At 37.5% G+C, this 14,689-nt stretch overlaps 2 protein-coding genes across 6 annotated transcripts in view; both read right to left on the bottom strand.

The window, feature by feature from the left end:
* Window positions 1-14,689, bottom strand: part of si:rp71-15k1.1 — a 465,095-nt gene that overhangs the window by 430,212 nt on the left and 20,194 nt on the right. The gene's annotated exons all lie outside the window — the stretch shown is intronic.
* Window positions 1-14,689, bottom strand: part of si:ch73-15n24.1 — a 45,502-nt gene that overhangs the window by 28,936 nt on the left and 1,877 nt on the right. For 3 of the 5 annotated variants that reach the window (XM_087293961.1, XM_087293962.1, XM_087293963.1), the window contains exons 4-13: window positions 11,762-11,866; window positions 11,467-11,538; window positions 11,296-11,352; window positions 11,075-11,158; window positions 9,982-10,065; window positions 9,737-9,832; window positions 9,554-9,646; window positions 9,317-9,403; window positions 5,275-5,379; window positions 1,980-2,126 (exon numbers count right to left, since the gene is read on the bottom strand). In XM_087293961.1, coding sequence (XP_087150087.1) covers window positions 1,980-2,126; window positions 5,275-5,379; window positions 9,317-9,403; window positions 9,554-9,646; window positions 9,737-9,832; window positions 9,982-10,065; window positions 11,075-11,158; window positions 11,296-11,352; window positions 11,467-11,538; window positions 11,762-11,866 — 930 coding nt within the window. Of the gene's footprint in view, window positions 1-1,979; window positions 2,127-5,274; window positions 5,492-7,664; window positions 9,404-9,553; window positions 9,647-9,674; window positions 10,066-11,074; window positions 11,159-11,295; window positions 11,353-11,466; window positions 11,539-11,761; window positions 11,867-14,689 lie in introns of those variants that run through there. The other 2 variants (XM_087293964.1, NM_001256602.1) reach the window with 2 other exon arrangements.

Raw genomic sequence — 14,689 nt, 5'->3', positions numbered from 1 at the left:
ACCGCCTAGCAGACACTCAAAACAGCCTAGCAACTACCTTGCAACATCTTAGAAACAAACTAGAACACCTTAGCAACCGCCTAGTAACACCATAGCAACCATCTAGCAACACATTAGCAACCACAGAGCAATACCTTAGCAACCACCTAGCAACACCTTAGCAACCACCTAGCAAAACCATTGTAACCACCTAGCAACCACACAAAATACCCTGGCAACCACCTAGCTACATCTTAGCAACGACCAAGAACATCTTAGCAACCACCTAACAAAACCTTAACAACCACCTAGCAACACCGTAGCAACTGTTCAGAAAACCTTAGCAACCACTCAGCTGCCACCTGGCAGCACCTAAGCAACCGCCTAGCAGCCACTCAAATCAGCCTAGCAACTACCTTGCAACATCTTAGAAACAAACTAGAACACCTTAGCAACCGCCTAGTAACACCATAGTAACCACCTAGCAACACATTAGCAACCACAGAGCAATACCTTAGCAACCACCTAGCAACACCTTAGCAACCACCTAGCAAAACCATAGTAACCACCTAGCAACCACACAAAATACCCTGGCAACCACCTAGCTACATCTTAGCAACGACCAAGAACACCTTAGCAACCGCCTAGCAAAACCTTAACGACCACCTAGCAACACCTTAGCAACTGTTCAGAACACCTTAGCAACCACCCAGCTGCCACCTGGCAGCACCTAAGCAACCGCCTAGCAGCCACTCAAAACACCCTAGCAACTACCTTGCAACACCTTAGAAACAAACTAGAACACCTTAGCAACCGCCTAGTAACACCTTAGCAACCACCTAGCAACACATTAGCAACCACCTAGTAACACCTTAGCAACCACCTAGCAACTGATAAAAACACCCTAGCACCCACCTAGCAACACCTTAGCAATGACCTAGAACACGTTAGGAACTGCCTACCAACACCTTAGCAACCACCTAGCAACGCCTTAGCAACCGCCCAGAACACCCTGGCAACCGTCTAGCAGCACCTTAGCAACCACCTAGCAACCACTCAGAACAGCCTAGCAACATCTTAGCAAACCACATAAAACACCCTAGCAACGACCTTAGCATATACTCAGAACACCCTAGTAACTGCATAGCAGCAACTTGCAGCTGCCTAGCAACACCTTATCAACCACCTAGTAACACCTTATTAACTACCCGGAACACCCTAGCAACAGGCTAGCAACACCTTAGCAACCACCTAGCAAACACTCAGCACACCACAGAAACAGCCTAGCAACACCTTTACAACCATTCAAAACACCCTAGCAATGTCTTTGTAACTGCCTAGCAAAATCAAAGCTGAAAAACAAACTGAAAGACGACAATACAACATTTACAATCAAGGACTGATTATCAGAACTTTTTATTTTACAGTTTATTTTACAGACTTAATGTTTAATATATTTTAACCATACTTGTTTTCTTGAAACTGTCACTATTAGGTGAAATTACTTTGAATTAATTAATTTAATAGTTTACACACTGGCATAATGCATATTAAGTCTGACATGTTAAATTAAATTAATTCCCTCACCACTAACCATCCTATATTCATATGTGGACTCGCCCTTCTCAGGGATACTCCATATGCTCTTTTGCCACCAAGTCTCACCACTTGGTTAGCAGGTGGCCTCCACAGCGTCCTTCCTATCGGGACTGCACGCTTTCCCAACGTACTGTCGTATTTAATTCCTAGAAATTGACTAGACACATTGTGGCTCCCAAAAAATATATCTAAATCCGTAAATCTTCTGCTGAAGTGGGATAAGTAAGAGCCAGGGAACACGTTGGAAGACCGCGCCCACGCTCTTTTTGCCTGGCACAACCTCTTATCGGAGGTGAGGTAAGGTTAATTTATTGTGGCGTTTTCCATACATTTCATACTTTGTAAGTAACAAAGTAAGACTTTGAAAAATAAGAGTCACATAGATATTTCATGATACTTACTCATCTCTGTCATAATCCTCTATGAGCTTTTCTATCATGTAGTTAACTCTGTTAAGAAACCTGTTGATCTCAGTAAACCCAAAGGCAACTTCAGACAGTTTTTCAAAAACCGGAAGAGAGAAAACAACAGGACTGAAAAGAACAGCCCTGCAAAACATTTAGGAAAACAGGGTGGTTATTCATATTTAGGATCTTAGGATCTCTGCAAAAAGCATTTTAAAGGTGCAGTAGGTGATTGTCTTCAAAAATATTTTTTGTTGTGCTGGTTGAAATTCTATTCGCACTCCAATAGTAATGATTAAGGTAAATGTCTAAATGTGTTTATATGTATTTTTATATTCTAGGTAAGACAAAACAAAAAAAAAAATGTTCATCCAATTAAAATTTGTCAGGCCAACAACTCCCATAATTCTGATAAATACCCCAAACTGTCTGTCAACAAATGTGGATGTGTACATTTGCACACCCCTGTTTACGCAGATACGCCAGTTGCATGTGCACGTGCGCCGTGCTCACCTGCATACGAGAGAGTGACAGCGGTAAAAACAAATGTTGAATCGAAACTTTTTTTAAAATCCTGAATCAATATTGGAGTTACTTTTGCACGCTGGATGGTGGACGACACTATGGCTGAAGTATTTCTGTTGGTAATGTTCTGTTTTAAAACTATTTTAGTCACGCGAAGCTGATGTAGAGTGTGTTATTTTACTAATGGGGTATATGCACAGAAGTGTTGTCCAGCCACTGAAATCTTCCAATCTTCAAAAGACTGATGTGACTATTTTCAGCATCGATAATGTAGATTTTTATTTAGTTTACAGAGCCCCTATTATGGGTTTTTGAAAATGACCTTCAATGTAGTGTGTAACACAGTTCTAAGTGAAGTTGAAGTATCCAGCTAAGGCTTAAATCTGTGCACAGTGTTTAAAACTATTGATTCATCTATAAAAGAGTCGACTCAAAGTGCTTCAAATGAATCGTCTTAATAACGAGTCTTTAGCCTTTTCGGCGTGACGTCGATACGAAACTTAAGCCCTGCCCAATTGTTGTGTGCGCAAACCAGGAATAATTGAAACCTGCGGCCCCGCCAACAAACACTATAGCAGGTCTCGGTTGAATCAAGTCATGAAGACGTTGTGCTCAGCTGGATATTATCAGAAGTGTGAGGGAAAGTTGGGCTGCGTCCGAAACCGCATACTTCCATACCACACAGTACACTAAAATCAGTATGCGTGCCGAGTAGTGTGTCCGAATTCATAGAATTCGAAAATCAGTATGCGAGAAGTAGCCGGATGACTTACTACTTCTGGGGAGATACTGAAGTGCGCATCCCATGCATGCTGCGATATCCCATGATGCCCCGTGAGAGAATTCATAAATGGGAGTGAAGCGACGCAACTGACACAGGTAGATCATGTGACCATGGCAAAATGGCGGATGTAGTACGTCCAAATTCCATTCATACTTTTCACATTCATACTGTATAGAACGTCTAACGGCCGAATAGTACGTTTAAATTCAATTATAGCCCAGCCTTGCGCTGTGTGCGGGGGATTCGACGGCCATTTGTTAAAGGAAGGATCAGAAAAGACTATTGATGTATGGGACTTTGTCAAAGCTCGACAGGAACTTTACAGTATACACTTCATGAACCAGTTTCACCTGCATTTCACAAGCGTAGGTAAGTGTGATTAAAACGGTTGCCTCCTTGCTTTCTATAGCTTGCAATTTACGTATTTAATTGTGTTTAGTCACTTGTAACCACCTGTACTGTATCGGGTATGTCAGGTACTGTATAACTCTTTATATTCTCATATCGTGTCTAATGCCACGTTGAAAACGTGACACCTGCTGCTTTGTTTTACGAATTTAAATGCAATTGTGAGCTCGCGTTCTACTGCTGTTTGTCTTTGCTATGGCCACCATCAGCTGTTCCTACACACGTGTGGTGGTCAAGGTTCAAAATCGTTTAGCTTTTGCCACTGTGTGGATTAATACTGAATGTGAGTCACTGCTTTGACTTATGGTTAAGAATAGAGCAATATACTGGTGTTTAACTGCACTGGGGACCCAGGGATTTTACTTGGGGGGTGGTTGAAAATACGGGAGACTCCAGGGAAAAACAGGAGTGTGGGCAGGTGTGCTCACACATACAATATGCACTCTGACTACTTCAATATTGTTTTAACCCGCGCTGGACATTTCACTCTGTCTCGTGCTGAACGCTGTCGTCCAATCGCAAGAAGCTGCCATCGGTCTAATCAGCGCACATTAGCTTCGCACTAAGGAGAGGTTTGGGAACAAATGAATCGCTGAACAATTCATATGGGAGTGGCTGGAATAATTCGGTTACAATAAATGCATACTATAGGACAATGCAAGATTTTTTTGACCTTGCATGCATATCAGCATGTTGTTGGAGACCCTTAAAACCAAAATATGACCCTTTTTAATGTATAATAGGGGCTCTTCAATAACAAAACATAAGCAAATAGCGCTATTCCGCCTAGTCTGCTTTACTGACCTGAAGTTGGTTTTGTATTCACATTGGTTTATTTTTTAACAATAACAGCCTGTGAGGCGCTTCCTATATTGCTTACCATGCTACTCTGAATATTCACTCTGAAATAGCATGTAAGTCTGGTTTAGTAATAAGTGTAATTCCTGCACCTCGCTGACCAACCACTAAGCATACAGTAGTCGCTTAAGGACAAAGCGCGTGAGACAAGAGTGAGACAAGTGAGACAAGCGATCCTTGCATGCATGAAATATTGCACAGTATGATGCTACGTTTACACCAGAAGCGGAACGCGCATTAATCGCGAGTGATTTAAATGTTAAGTCAATGCAAATGCGCGAATAGACATCCTGCGACGCGATATCGTAGTGACGCAGTTCACACGGCTTTTTACGCATGAATATCGCAATTTATCCGCGCGTTCCGCGTCTGGTGTGAACACAGCATGACAAGTTTTGCTTGCTACACAACAGAAAACCTGCTGGATATAATACAGTTTTTCATTCAGAATTGTAGTATTATAAAACATATAAAGTTTTCTAACTGGCGAATGACATGAACTAGTAGATTGTCTACTGTCGTCTTTAAGATGCATGTTCATAATGTCAGGAGGCAAGGCTTTGAACGGCAGTGAAAGGACTGTGTTTTCAAAGATATTATGCTAACAGTTAACATTTTGGTGGTTCACCTACTGCACCTTTTAAGTATGATTTATGTGCTTGCATTTAGTATGTGTTTCATTTATTGAATGTCTTTTGACTGTTTAATAACAGATACCTGTTAAACCGCTTGAATCTTTCAGAACCAAGAGTTATAGTTCCAAGGATGAAATATATCTGAGCTACTTCTTCACGAAAATCCTTAAATTCAACTTTAATCTTACTAGAAAATAGAAATGAAATTGTAAATATGACATTAAAAAAAATAAAACAACATAATTCAACAGAGCCCAGAGACTATTGAACAGTGGTAGAAAGAATACTGAAAAATCATACTTAAAGGGCCATGAAACCCCCTCGTTTCAGCAGGGTGTTTTCACACCTCTACTTTGGAAAAAGTCAGAAAAGTGGGCGTGTCCAGCTCTGTTTAGGGGGGAGTGTCGGAGGAAGAAAAGAGGCTTGGTGTGGGAGTGTCTATTTGGGCGCGCTGAATTTCAGAGTCAAAACACACACCCACAGCGGACAATGTGACTGTGTTTACATGGACATCTGTAGTCGAATTATTTGCCAAATTATTAAATGGTGGACTTTAACTGCAGTTTGGCTCTTTCATTCAGGGAATTCATTAATGTCCCTCCCGACAAAGTGATATTTGATTCGAGGCGCTGCTCTAAGCGTGTATTTTTCATGCAATGTTTGATACCGCACGGCGAATGAGAGAAAAAAAAACTCAGCATTTCCCGGAAACTTAAATACACACGGCAGGTAGCGTCAGAAAGCCGCGTGTGTTATTCCGGTCACAAAATCCAACACGAGGTTATAGTTTGGTTGTAACTGTTAGTGCTAACTATTGCACTCGGTGCAATAGTTTGTTTGATACGAATAAAATACGAACTGAATAAACAAAGAGCACTGGTCGCTCACTTACCAAATCTGTAGAGACAGGACAATCACCAGCAACTAGAGCCACGTCTTTATTTAGAGGAGACTACAAGCGAATCTGGATCTCAGTACACTGTAATCCACACGTGAGTCTGAGCTCTCACAGAGAGAAAATGAAAACAAAACTTAACTGCAGCAAACTATAAAAGCAACACTTCACGCTTGTTTTGCCAACACAACGTGGCGTCTTTGCCGTCTACACTCTGACAGTAATGAATATTAATGAAGTTGCACAATAGAGCGCGCTGATTGGTTTGAACCAAGTCTTACTCATGCATTGATGCATCACACTGTAAGACGTAATAAGACTCACTCTGGCACAGACGCCCAGTCTGCACGCTGGAATACAACGCTATTATGTCATGACTGTGACGCAGCTTCAAAAATTCGTTTCAAACCGGAAGTACGAATTTGCTTGAAATAACGCAAAAACAACCAATTTACACTTTTTAATGAAATATAGGTGTCCTAATAGTGTTTTTAGCAGTGTGGGACACATATACGACTGTCAACAGCTCAAAAAATGTGTTTTGGTGTTTCGTGACCCTTTAAGTAGAAGTACCGTTACTCACCTAAAAATGTAGTGCAAATAAAATAAAAGTATCTGTTGTAAATATTACTCAAAGTATGAGTAAAAGCAACTCTTTTAAAAGTACTCAAGAGTAGTGAGTAGTGAGTAATACGCAGTAAAAAGCTGATGCATTTACATGTAATTTGTGGATGTGTGCAAACATAACATTCTGTAGTGCATTTAGTTATTGCCCAGCAGTCACACAATGTCATAAGATGTTAATATTAGGTTAGATTTAGGTTGTGACATCAGGTGACCAAAATTCTATGTCTAGCCAGCGTCGAAGGATAATGTTATTGTGATGTCCAATAATGGAGGCAAGTGAACGTTGATATTTAGTTGATTTTAGGTTGTTGGAAAGTGACCAAAATCCAACGTTGAGCTAACATCTTAACCCAATGTCATATTTATGTCAAATACTGACATTTATTCGTCAGGTATCAAATATCCGATAGACGTCATAGTGGTAACGTCCACACAACGTCAAGATGTAACATCATTAGACGTTGATATTGGGTTAATTTTAGGTTGGACATTGACATTGGCCTGATGTTGTGTTCTGATGTCAACCCGATTTTAATTTTTAAACAAAATGCAACATCCCCATGGCGTTGGAGTACAACGTCAATCTGACGTCATGTTGACATCTTGTGCCTGCTGGGTGTTTAAGGCCATTTCGGTCATCATAGATTAAACATTCGTCATCTTCTCATCAGTGACATGCATCTAATCAGTCTGTGGGTCAATGTGTGTAAAGATTTTGAACACTTTTAATGCTTCCAAACAGTTTACTGCAATTATAAATCGCTATGTCCTGAGGTTGTTCATTATGATGCAATTTACCTTCTATGTACGTGGACATGAATCACTTCTAATCCCCATAGACACGAAAAATAAAGTAGTGACTGCAGGTTAAAGGATATAAGTGGAGTAAAATTACAGATACTGCACTAAAATGTACTCAAGGAAAAGTAAAAGTACATTAATAAAATGACTTAAAGTACAATTTCTGTGTCGATTACAGTAATCAGAGTATGTAATTTGTTACTTTACACCACTGCTATTAAACATTGAAAAGATTATTTACTTAAACAGAAAACACTGTTTCAGTCGTTCTGCTTATAAGTTTCATGTTTAATTCCATTTATCGATTTGCATTTCTAAAGTATTATGAGATTTACTTTAGGGAAAAGGGAAGTGGTGAACAATTCATCAAAAATGATTGAGCTTTTGTATGAGCTTAATGTATTGATGGCAAATGCTAATTTTCTGGGGGAAAGGGACATTTGTTTGTAAAATTATTTACATTTTGTAAGAGAATACATTTCAGTCTTTCTGTTTTGCAAGATCAACTTTACTTCAGTGTGTTTCTTTTTGACTAATGATAATTATCAACTATATTTGATTGAATAGTTGAGTGATTATCAATTGTATTTAAAATATAGTTAAAAAGAATAAGTTGGTATCAATTGTCATAGTTCATGCATTCATTCATTCAATCTCTTATTGGCTTAGTCCCTTCATTAATCTGGGGTCCCCAAAGCGGAACGAACCTACTTATCCAGCATATGTTTTACACAGCGGATGCCCTTCCAGCTGCAACCCATCACTGGGAAATTTTACACACATACACAGACAATACCCAATTCACCTATACCACATGTCTTTGGAGCAGCTGGACAGTACTTAATTTGTAAATTGTGAGGTCCCGGACAAAATTGGGGTAATGGTTTCGGCATGTTAACAGATAAGCAGATGGTAGTGAAGGGTGGCGGAGGGTGTGTGTTATCGCATATGAAAGTGAAAAGTGGTGGGGGTTGGGGGGGGTAATCGTTGACGAAGGTGAAGGGGGGTTTAAGCCTGGTTTATACTTCTGCGTCAAGTGACCGGCGTAACCCACGTAACCAACGCGCATAGCTGTGCATTTACTTCTGCGCGCTGTCTTTGTTGGTCTGCATTAACACTTCCGAAACGCTAGTTGGCAGTGAGGTGTAAATGTTCCTCTGTGTTGAGTTTCTTCGCTGCTGTTTTGCCTTTCCTGGACACTTCCTGGATGTACAAGTGGCTTAAACTCGCTCATTTTGAGCGGTGGACGTGCAATAACTTTAACTATGCGGTAAACACAAAACAAAACTTTCCATCCGGAGCTCCTTCACGGAACTCCACACTTGTAAACAATCGCTCCATCAGGCTCGCACCATTCACGCGGCTCTCGGTCCCGCCCAGACTAGTCAGAGCTACCAAGCCGACCAATCACAGAGCTTGCGCTACGCGACGTTGCGACGTGTAGTTAAATTTTTTTGAGAGGTGCACGTCAGCCACGCCGACGGCCATGGCGAAGGGCTATGCGTCAGCGCCGTAGCATACGCGTGCGTTTGAAACACAAGTATAAATCAGCCTTTAGGAGTAAACTTAGGTGCCGGATCAGATTTCAGAGATGCTTGTTCCGGCACAAATTAAGCCCTGCACCTGAAGAAAATGCACGCAAACATAGAGAGAACATGCAAACTCCACACAGAAATGCCAACTGAACAGCCGAGGCTTAAACCAGTGACCTTCTTGCTGTGAGGTGATTGTGCTACCCACTGTGCCACCGTGACACCCATTGTCATGGTTCAACTGACAAAATATTGAACATCATCCTTACTCCATAATCGTAATCCATACATCGAGATTTAATATGATATGACGCTGTTCACTTGGGTTTTTTAACTGAGTCAGTTTGTTCCACTCCCTGTAACACACAAAGTACAAGCATTTGCTTTCATGTAGCTTCATATTCTCAATCACACTCCACAAAACTAGACCAACAATATTTAGATTTAATACATATACAGTACTGATGAGAAACAATTACAAGTACAGCACTGCATTGTGGACTTACACCACAGACTCCGAGAGTTTTTCCATGAAAGTACTACTTTCTGTCACTTCAAAAAAACAATCACAGGACAAAACAATCAGTCGAGAAACAGTTCTAGGAAAATACAGAGAGAAGACAAATACTTGATGAGAGATCAGATTTAATACAGCATTGAAGTTTAGAATCGATAACAACTGCTCTTACCTTAATGATACAAGGAAACTATTATTCGTTTTTTGCTTTTCCAAAACTGAAATTTCAAAGGCTTTACTTCTAATCAGACTCAGAGTGCTCTGCATGCTTTGAGAAAGAAACAAATCAATTCAAAATGACATTCATGCATGCATTTTAGCTCAGTAGTTTAATTTTGGAGCATAATAAAAGAAACTGCATCCATTTGAATTTTAATCACTGATCCAGTACAGTTCCGGATCTGGAAGTGTTCTTACATCTCATTAAAGTGGTTTATATCTATTTTTCCAATGGCCCCAACACCAGCTTCAACTATCCCCACTATCCGGGATTTCACCACCCTGTCAGAGGACAAAATATTTTACGTCAACTTTCCATACGCTTAAAGAAGGGAAGTGCAAGTCAAAATAGATGCCACTGTCAGAGCTCAAAAAACATTAACAGTAAAAACAGTAGGTAAATAGATTAAAAAGTTTGTCAAGACAAACATTAGGCTGGCTTGAGAAAGCTTAAACTGAACTTTTTTTTAAGTACAGTAGTTTTAAGTAGTTTTAAGTTTAAAAGTGGCTAAAATTAAAGTAGCTTAAGGCTAATAATATTAACCTTAAAATTGGGTTTTAAAATATTTAAAACTGCTTTTGTTCTAGCCGAAATAAAACAAATAAGACTTTCTTCAGAAGAAAAATTGTATCAGACATACTGTGAAAACTTCCTTGCTCTGTTAAACATCTTGTGGAAAATATTTTAAAAAGAAAAAACTATTTCGAAGGTGGCCCCCAGGTGGGCCGGCCCCACGTGGGAAAGCCCAGGTGGGCCCTACGCGGGACAGCCATCTTAGCAGTTCATATTACTAATAAAAACATTTTTTATTGGAGTTATTGAAATGTCCAAATTATCTTCCAGAAAGATGATCTTTACTTTTAATATAATAATGTTTTTTGTAATAAAAGAAAAAAAAAGATATTTCATCAAAAAATGATCATGAATATATCTATATATTCACCAAAATAGTACATGTGCTCATCCTGAAGGCTGCAACATACTGATTCTAAAAGAGTAAGATCATGTTTCACAGATATTCAAAGTTTGAAGTCATTAAAGTATATTACAGGAGGAAACTGTTGTAAATGTACTCAGTTTTGTGGATTAACGGGAATAATGTTCTATTGAACGTTGCCATCTTATACAGAATTTGTGTGAACATTTTTGTTCATTCTGCTTAAATTTTTTCTGACACAGATCGTCATTCATTTCTTTTCTACGTAATACGTAATACATGTGTTGAAAACAGTTACAATAGCTGATAATATTTTAAAGACAGCACAGAATATCCACGTAATCAGATCTTACGCTTTTCCCAGAAGGTAACTGAGGAACTCCATGGGTTTATTGTTGATCGGTGGGGCTCCTGGAAAATAATATGAATCCACTTCTCTGTAATGAACAATAAAGTTAAATAAATAAAGTTATAAGCAAAGCCTGAGGTGTGCAATAGCAGTTTATCATTTTTAGCTCAAAAAACAACATTTTAACCTGTGTTGTCCACTCTCGATATACACACACACACTTACTTCCAGATGTCTCTTATTGTCTCTTTTTTTAGTGTCTCCCTGTAAATTTTGAAATACCTGTAGTAAAAAAGCACATTCATGGGTAATTTATTAGTCATGGGTTACAGAGAACTGGTCAGAAACAACAATCCTATACTTTCATAAAAAGTGTAAACATAGTAAAGCTCTTACGGAGAGAAAAACCTGTCAAAGACATCTCTGGTCATTTGCCCGAATGTAACAACAGCCGCTGTAAAAAATCTCCTGTGAAATAAGAAATAGGCTATTTAAATATTTATTCTTAAATCACAAAAGAAGAACTTGATAAATGCATTGGTTAATTTAACAAAGTTTAACACATTCACATCAAGAACAAAATAGACTGTGTGGGGAATGATTAAGCATTATTAAAGAGAATATTTTGTTTCCACAACTGGAATGTTTTGAAACAAATGTTTTGTAACTTGGTGGTGCCCAGTGAACTTACTGTATTGGTATATCTGAATTCCCATGGCTCCCTCCAGCACTTTCAGGATTACTCATTTCTTCTGCAGACAATCTTAAGGCTTTCATGTACCCTTGGAATGTAATCCTGCAACATAACATAATAACAACATAATTTAGCAAAACGAAGGGCATCTGTTGCATAAAAACATATGCTGGATAAGTTGGCGGTTCGTTTCGCTGTGGTGACCACAAATTAATTAAAGGGACTAAGCTGAAAGAAAAATGAATGAATAAATGAATGAATGAATGAATGAATGAATGAATGAATGAATGAACAGAACATAACAGAGCATAGTGTAGCAGATTGTAACAAAACAGAAAGCAACTTAACAGAATGTAACTTAACAGAATGTAATGTAACGGAGCGTCAAGTAACAGAATGTAACATAATAGAACGTAACATAATGTAACAGAACGTAATGTAATAAAATGTAACATAATTGAACATAACAACACAGAATCTAACACAAAAGAACGTAACAACATAACAAAATGTAACGTAACAGAACGTACTGTAACAGAATGCAATGTAACAAAAACAGAACGTAATGTAACATAACGTAACAGAGTAACAGAACATAACGAAGTAACAAAACATAACATTATAGAATGCAATGTAACTGAATGTAAAGTAATACAGCGTAATATAATAGAATGTAAGAATGTAACATAAACATAATGTAACAGAATGTAACGTAATTTAACAGAACGCAAAAGAATGTAACGTAATAGATTGTGACAACATAACAGAACATAATGTAACAGAATGCAAAGTAACAAAAAACAGAATGTAATGTAACATAACGTAACAGAGCATAACATAATAAACATAACAAAGTAACAGAACCCAATGTAACAGAGCATAAAGTAAAAGAACGTAACATTATAGAATGTAATTAGCTAAATGTAAAGTGACACAACGTAATGTAATAGAATGCAATATAACAATGTAACCGAACGTAAAAATGTAGCAGAATGTAATGTAACAAAATTGTACGTAACAAAACATAGCATAACAGAATAGAACATGATGTAACAGAATGTATTGTAACAGAACAGAACAAAGCACAACGTAACAGAACGTAACAAAGTAACATAACAGATCGCAATGTAACAGAGCATACTTTACGTAACTTTATAACAGAACGTAACTTTATAGAATGCAATGTAACTAAATGTAAAGTGACAGAACAAAATGCAATAAAGCATTACATAACAATGTAACAGAACGTAAGAATGCAACAGAACGTAATGTAAAGTAACAGAACAGAACAGAACAAAATAGAACATAACTTAACATAACAGAATGTAACGTAACAGAACATATTGTAAAATAATGTAACATAATAGAACAGAGCTTATGAGAACTTAAAATAACAAAATGTTACATAATAGAATATGACAACATAACATAACAGAACATGATGTAACGGAACGTAATGTAACAAAAAAAGAAAGTAACGTAACAGACTATAACATAACAGAAAGTAACAAAGTAACAGAACCCAATGTAGTAGAGCATAAAGTAACAGAACGTAACATTATAGAATGCAATGTAACTGAACGTAAAGTAACAGAACGCAATGTAATAGAATGTAACATTGTAAAAGAATGGAACAGAACTTAACAATATAACGGATCGTAATGTAACAGAGCAGAATGTAATGTAACAGAACATAAAAGAACAGAATGTAATGTACCACAATGTAACAAAGTAACTTAACAGAAAGTATTATAACAGAACGCATTGTAGCAGAGCATAAAGTGACATAACATTATAGTAACAGTATAGAATGCAATGTAATTAAACGTAAAGTAACAGAACGTAACATAACAATGTAACAGAATATAACAATGTATCAGAATGTAATGTAATGTAATTAAACGTAATGTAACAAAATGTAACGTCACAGGAAAGAAAGCAACAGACAGAACATAACAACATAACAGAACAAAATGTAACATAACAGAACGTAATGTAACAGAACATAATGCAACAGACCAGAATGTACATAACAGAACAGAATGTAACTTAACAGAACATAATGGAACAGAATGTAACGTAAAAGAATGTTACGTAATAGAACAGAACAGAACGTACTGTAACAGAATGTAATGTATCAAAACAGAATGCAACAAAAAGTTAAAACTTAATGTAGCAGAATGTAAAGTAACAGAATGAGACACAACAAATGTAGCGCAACAACAGAGCTTAGCAGATTGTAACTCGACAGAACAGAACTTAATGTAACAGAATGTAATGTAACCAAATCTAACATAACAGAACAGAAAAGAACATAACAGAACCTAATGTAACAGAACATAACATAACAGAATAAAACGTAACGTAACAGAACATAATGTAACAATTTAATGTAACAGAACAGTATGTAACGTAATAGAACATAACAGAATGTAATGTAACACAACATAACAGAACAAAACGTAAAAGAAAGTGATGTAATAGAACAGAATGTATCGTAACAGAACATAATGTAACAGAACAGTATGTAACGTAATAGAAAAGACCAGAATGTAACAAACATAATTTAACTTAATAGAACAGAACAGAGCGTGACGTAAAAGAACGTAATGTAACAGAATGTATCGTAACCAAACAGATTGTAACATAACAGAACGTAACAAAAAGTAACAACTTAATGTAACAGAATGTAATGGAACAGAATGAGACAAAACAAATGTAATGTAATAGAACAGAATGTAATGAAACAGAACAAAACTTAATGTAACAGAATGTAATGCAACAGAATGTAATGTAACAAATGTAAGGTAACAGAACAGAACATAATAGAGTAGACCGTAACAAAACAGAACGTAATGTAACTGAACATAATGTAACAAAACGTTACTTAACAGAACAGAATATAATAGAAGAGAACGTAATGTA

This window comes from Danio rerio, chromosome 19 (assembly GCF_052040795.2).
Source record: "Danio rerio strain M-AB ecotype USA chromosome 19, GRCz13ab, whole genome shotgun sequence".
In the NCBI taxonomy this organism is placed as follows: domain Eukaryota; kingdom Metazoa; phylum Chordata; class Actinopteri; order Cypriniformes; family Danionidae; genus Danio; species Danio rerio.
Note: the sequence above shows the minus strand (reverse complement) of the source record. Positions and strands in the feature narration are given on the sequence as shown.